This window comes from Siphateles boraxobius, unplaced genomic scaffold (assembly GCF_051911475.1).
Source record: "Siphateles boraxobius isolate OS27281-9 unplaced genomic scaffold, OSU_SipBor_1 162, whole genome shotgun sequence".
NCBI lineage: Eukaryota > Metazoa > Chordata > Actinopteri > Cypriniformes > Leuciscidae > Siphateles > Siphateles boraxobius.
This window is the reverse complement of record NW_027508769.1, coordinates 192,501-197,500: the sequence shown is the minus strand read 5'-3', so window position 1 is coordinate 197,500 and position 5,000 is coordinate 192,501. Positions and strand designations below refer to the sequence as shown.

General features: G+C 48.6%; 1 protein-coding gene across 1 annotated transcript in view; it reads right to left on the bottom strand.

Moving 5' to 3' along the window:
- LOC143740007 (sine oculis-binding protein homolog B-like) overlaps positions 1–5,000 on the bottom strand; it is a 26,234-nt gene that overhangs the window by 5,971 nt on the left and 15,263 nt on the right. Inside the window, exons 5-6 of the mRNA XM_077232019.1 lie at positions 1,553–1,651; positions 1–235 (exon numbers count right to left, since the gene is read on the bottom strand). The exon at positions 1–235 is cut by the window's left edge and continues 1,204 nt beyond it. Of these exons, the coding sequence (XP_077088134.1) occupies positions 1–235; positions 1,553–1,651 (334 nt within the window). The remainder of the gene's footprint in view (positions 236–1,552; positions 1,652–5,000) is intronic.

The following is a 5,000-nucleotide window of genomic DNA, read 5'->3' as shown; positions in this document are numbered from 1 at the left end:
TGGCCGGAGAATCCCATGCCTCCGGGGTCAGAAGTTTCTGGTTTTCCGCGATGACCGGTTTGGGCCGGTTCTCCTCGTCTTTGCCGCTGGTGAGCGCGGCACGAGCTTCCCGGTAAAACACGTCCATCTTGTACTGGTTTAGACATTTGGTGCTGCAGAACTGCAGTCGCTCCTCACCCGAACCGAAGTCCAGGTACTCTTTAGTGTGACGCACGTGCTTACACCAATCACACACCTGCAGAGGGAGAGAGAAAGCAATCATTTCACAGCACTAATTACTTTACATAAACGTCACATGATATACTGTAATAAATATATCATTTAATATCAATATCATTCATACTGACAAGCAGCCTTTGGAGTTTCACGATTGGCAGCTGCAAAGCCACTCCCTAGCAACCGAACAGAATACCCTAGCAACCATTTTGAAAGACCTATATGCTCTAAATGCTAATAGCGATTTGGTAAGTGCTAGAAAATGCTAAGAACACCATAGCAACCACCCAGAACACCCTAGCAACCACCTAGCAAAACACCCTAGCAACCACCCAGAACACCCTAGTAATGCCTAGCAACCACCAAGAACAACCTAGCAACCACCCAGAACACCCTAGCAATGCCATAGCAACGACCCAGAATACCCTAGCAACTGCCTAGCAACCACCCAGAACACCCTAGCAACCGTCTAGCAACACCCTAGCAACCACCCAGAACACCCTATCAATGCCTAGCAACCACCCAGAACCACCTAGCAACCTACCAGAACCACCTAGAAACCACCCAGAACACCCTAGCAATGCCCTAGCAACAACCCAGAATACCCTAGCAACTGCCTTAGAACCACCCAGAACACCCTAGCAACCGCCTAGCAACACCCTAGCAACCACCCAGAATACCCTAGCAACCGCCTAGCAACCACCCAGAACACCCAAGCAAAGCCCTAGCAAAGCCCTAGCAACCACCAGAACAACATGAATAAGCCATATCTCAGCACCAGAACATTGTACATGATCACATGATGTCACATGATCCTTCAGAAATCACTATAATATGATGATTTGATGCTCAAGAAACATTTATGATTATTATCAATGTTGAAAACAGTTTTTTTCAGTATTCTTTGATGAATGGAAAGTTATCTGAAATGCTGTTCTTTTGAACTTTCTCTTCAGCAAAGAATCCTGAAAAATAACATTTAAATAACAGTTTTCAACACGGATAATAATCATAAATGTTTCTTGAGCATCAAATCATCATATTATAGTGATTTCTGAAGGATCATGTGACACTGAAGACTGGAGTAATGATGCTGAAAATTCAGCTTTGATCACAGGAATAAATTACACTTTACTATATATTCACATAGAAATAATATTTCACAATACTACTGGGTTTAGTATTTTTAATTAAATAAATGGTGAGTAGAAGAGACGTCCTTCAAAAACATTAAAAATCTTACCGATCCAAAACTTTTGACTGGTAGTGTGTGTATTATTTTAATTGGACATAACATAATGAGCAGCACTAGAACACGATGTGTGTGTTTATTTACACGCGTGTTGTTGTTCATCTTCAGCAGAAGTCTGGAGGGCGTGTCCAGCGTTTGCCCGGGGGGCGGAGACTGGTCGCCATGACGATCCTCATCAAGAGCCTTGAGGAACACACACACACACATACACACACACACACACACACACATCTCAAGTACTTTGTTTGAAAAAGAAAGTATTTGGACACTGAAATGATCAAATCAGGGTGTCACTGATAGTAAATTGAAGATGTTCTGTGTTTGTGAGTGAGTTAGTGGATGATGATGATGATGATGATGATGATAGTGTGATTTCAGACATCCACTCGAAATCCAACTTCACACACTCAGTCTCAGTCATGTTAGTCCATGTTAGTACATCTATTGTTTTATCATCTTTCTTTACGTTAAATTACACTTGCTTTGATATTTTATATCTTCTGAATTACAGTGACATGTTTAAGTGCTGTGTGTGTGTGTGAGAGTGTGTGTGTGTAAGTGTGTGTATGTGGAAGAGTCAGTGACCGTGTGTGTGTGTATGTGAGAGAGTGAGAGTGACTGTGTGTGTGTGTGTGTATGTCAGAGAGTGAGAGTGATTGTGTGTGTGTGTGTGTGTGTGTGTGTGTATATGTGTGTAAGCATGTGTATGTGAGAGAGTGAGTGACTGTGGGTGTGTGTGTGTGTGTAAGCGTGTGTACGTGAGAGAGACTGTGTGAGTGTGTGTGTAAGCGTGTGTATGTGAGAGAGTGAGAGTTACTGTGTAAGTGAGTGTGTAATGGTGTGTATGTGAGAGAGTGAGAGTTACTGTGTAAGTGTTTGTAAGTGTGTGTATGTGAGAGTGAATATGTGTGTGTGTGTGTGTGTGTGTGTGTGTGTGTAAGCGTGTGTATGTGAGAGAGTGAGAGTGACTGTGTGTGTGTGTGTGTGTGTGTGTGTGAGTGTTTGTGTGTGTAAGCGTGTGTATGTGAGAGAGTGAGAGTGAATGTGTGTGTGTGTGTGTTTGTGTGTGTGTAAGCGTGTGTATGTGAGAGATTGAGAGTGACTGTGTGAGTGTGTGTGTGTGTGTGTTTGTGTGTGTAACCGGAGCGTTCTGTGAGTAAAGTATGCACTGTAAGCTGAAACCTCTCTCTCTCAGACACACACAGGCTCGAGCTCGCCTCAGTTTCTCTCACACACACACACACACACACACACACACACACACACACACACACACACACACACACACACACACACACACACACACACACACACACACACACACACACACACACACACACACACACACACACACACACGCTCGAGCTCGTCTCAGTCAGGATAAACTATCCTCTGTGTTTCAAACTGACTTTCTCTGTTGTGGGAATGAGCTGTTCACCAAACATAAACACAGCAGCCTGAAAAGTGATCGCTCCATGTGTGTGTGTGTGTGTGTGTGTGCAGTCAGTGATGGTGTTCATATATCCACATATACAGGTGTTTTGATGGTCATTTGCAGTATCTAGAGGTGTATTAACACAGATTTACAGTCCTAAAGTCTCAGTAATTTAATCAGTAAGTTTGATTCCCCGTAATTTAATTAACTCCCTGTAATCCCCCATCTAATTTTATATTTAACAATATTATTACAACATTATTTTCCTGTTATCTCTGTAAAGCTGCTTTGAAACAATCTGTATTGTAAAAAGCGTATTGTAAGATTTGACTTGTAAAGAAACACATTAAATGCAAAGTCCCTTTACATGATGGAAATGCACACATGTAGTCACAGTGTCTGGTTGTGTTTCCCTTGTTTGTCACTAGAGTCTTTCACATTTGACTTCATTTCCCAGCATTCTGTCTGTCACTCATCAGTTCATTGCACTCAGCTGTTTCCCATCACCTTGTTAGATTGTGTGTATAAATACCCTGTCTGTTTTAGTATTTGTTACGGATTCCTTGTTTTGTGTCACACCACTTCAGGTCTGTTATTGTTTGAGTTCCTGTTTTGTTTCTTGTTTTTACGTCTTTATTTGGATTTTGACCCCTGCATGTTGACGACGAGTTTGGATTACGCTTTATTAAACTACTACTCATGGATTCTCTACTTCCCGTGTGGTTATCGTGACAGAAGGAATCCGTCACAAACAATCCAGCGGTATGTTTTGCTACATCTCTTCCCCAGACACCGAGCGGGAGAGAAGGGAGTTGTTTAAGGGGACCCGGTTGGTAAAGTTCCGCGGGACCCGTGGAGGTCGCCGTAGAGGAGGTGATAGAGAGATGTTTCACGTCCCGTCTGCCCAGTCAGAGACTGTTCACGTTCTGTCTGCCTTCATGGACCTGGACTATCTGGAGCGTCTGGCTCGGATCCTGGACATGCCCGTGTCTCCTGTTCCAGAGCCGGAGGCAGAGCCAGTGCCCGTTCCGGAGCCGGAGCCGGAGGCAAAGCCAGTGCCCGTTCCGGAGCCGGAGCCGGAGGCAGAGCCAGTGCCCGTTCCGGAGCCGGAGCCGGAGGCAGAGCCAGTGCCCGTTCCGGAGCCGGAGCCGGAGGCAGAGCCAGTGCCCGTTCCGGAGCCGGAGCCGGAGGCAGAGCCAGTGCCCGTTCCGGAGCCGGAGCCGGAGGCAGAGCCAGTGCCCGTTCCGGAGCCGGAGCCGGAGGCAGAGCCAGTGCCCGTTCCGGAGCCGGAGGCAGAGCCAGTGCCCGTTCCGGAGCCGGAGGCAGAGCCAGTGCCCGTTCCGGAGCCGGAGGCGGAGCCAGTGCCCGTTCCGGAGCCGGAGGCGGAGCCAGTGCCCGTTCCGGAGCCGGAGGCGGAGCCAGTGCCCGTTCCGGAGCCGGAGGCGGAGCCAGTGCCCGTTCCGGAGCCGGAGGCGGAGCCAGTGCCCGTTCCGGAGCCGGAGGCGGAGCCAGTGCCCGTTCCGGAGGCGGAGCCAGTGCCCGTTCCGGAGGCGGAGCCAGTGCCCGTTCCGGAGGCGGAGCCAGTGCCCGTTCCGGAGGCGGAGCCAGTGCCCGTTCCGGAGCCGGAGCCAGTGTCCGTTCCAGGGCCGTAGCCAATGTCCGTTCCAACGCCAGAGCCAGTGTTTGTTTCTGTGTTTGTGTCTGTTCTTTGTGACTGTTACAGTTCTTGTGTCTGTACCTGAGCCGCTGTCTGCTGTACCTGAGCCGCTGTCTGCTGTTCCTGAGCCGCTGTCTGCTGTTCCTGAGCCGGTGTCTGCTGTTCCTGAGCCGGTGTCTGCTGTTCCTGAGCCGGTGTCTGCTGTTCCTGAGCCGGTGTCTGCTGTTCCTGAGCCGGTGTCTGCTGTTCCTGAGCCGGTGTCTGCTGTTCCTGAGCCGGTGTCTGCTGTTCCTGAGCCGGTGTCTGCTGTTCCTGAGCCGGTGTCTGCTGTTCCTGAGCCGGTGTCTGCTGTTCCTGAGCCGGTGTCTGCTGTTCCTGAGCCGGTGTCTGCTGTTCCTGAGCCGGTGTCTGCTGTTCCTGAGCCGGTGTCTGCTGTTCCT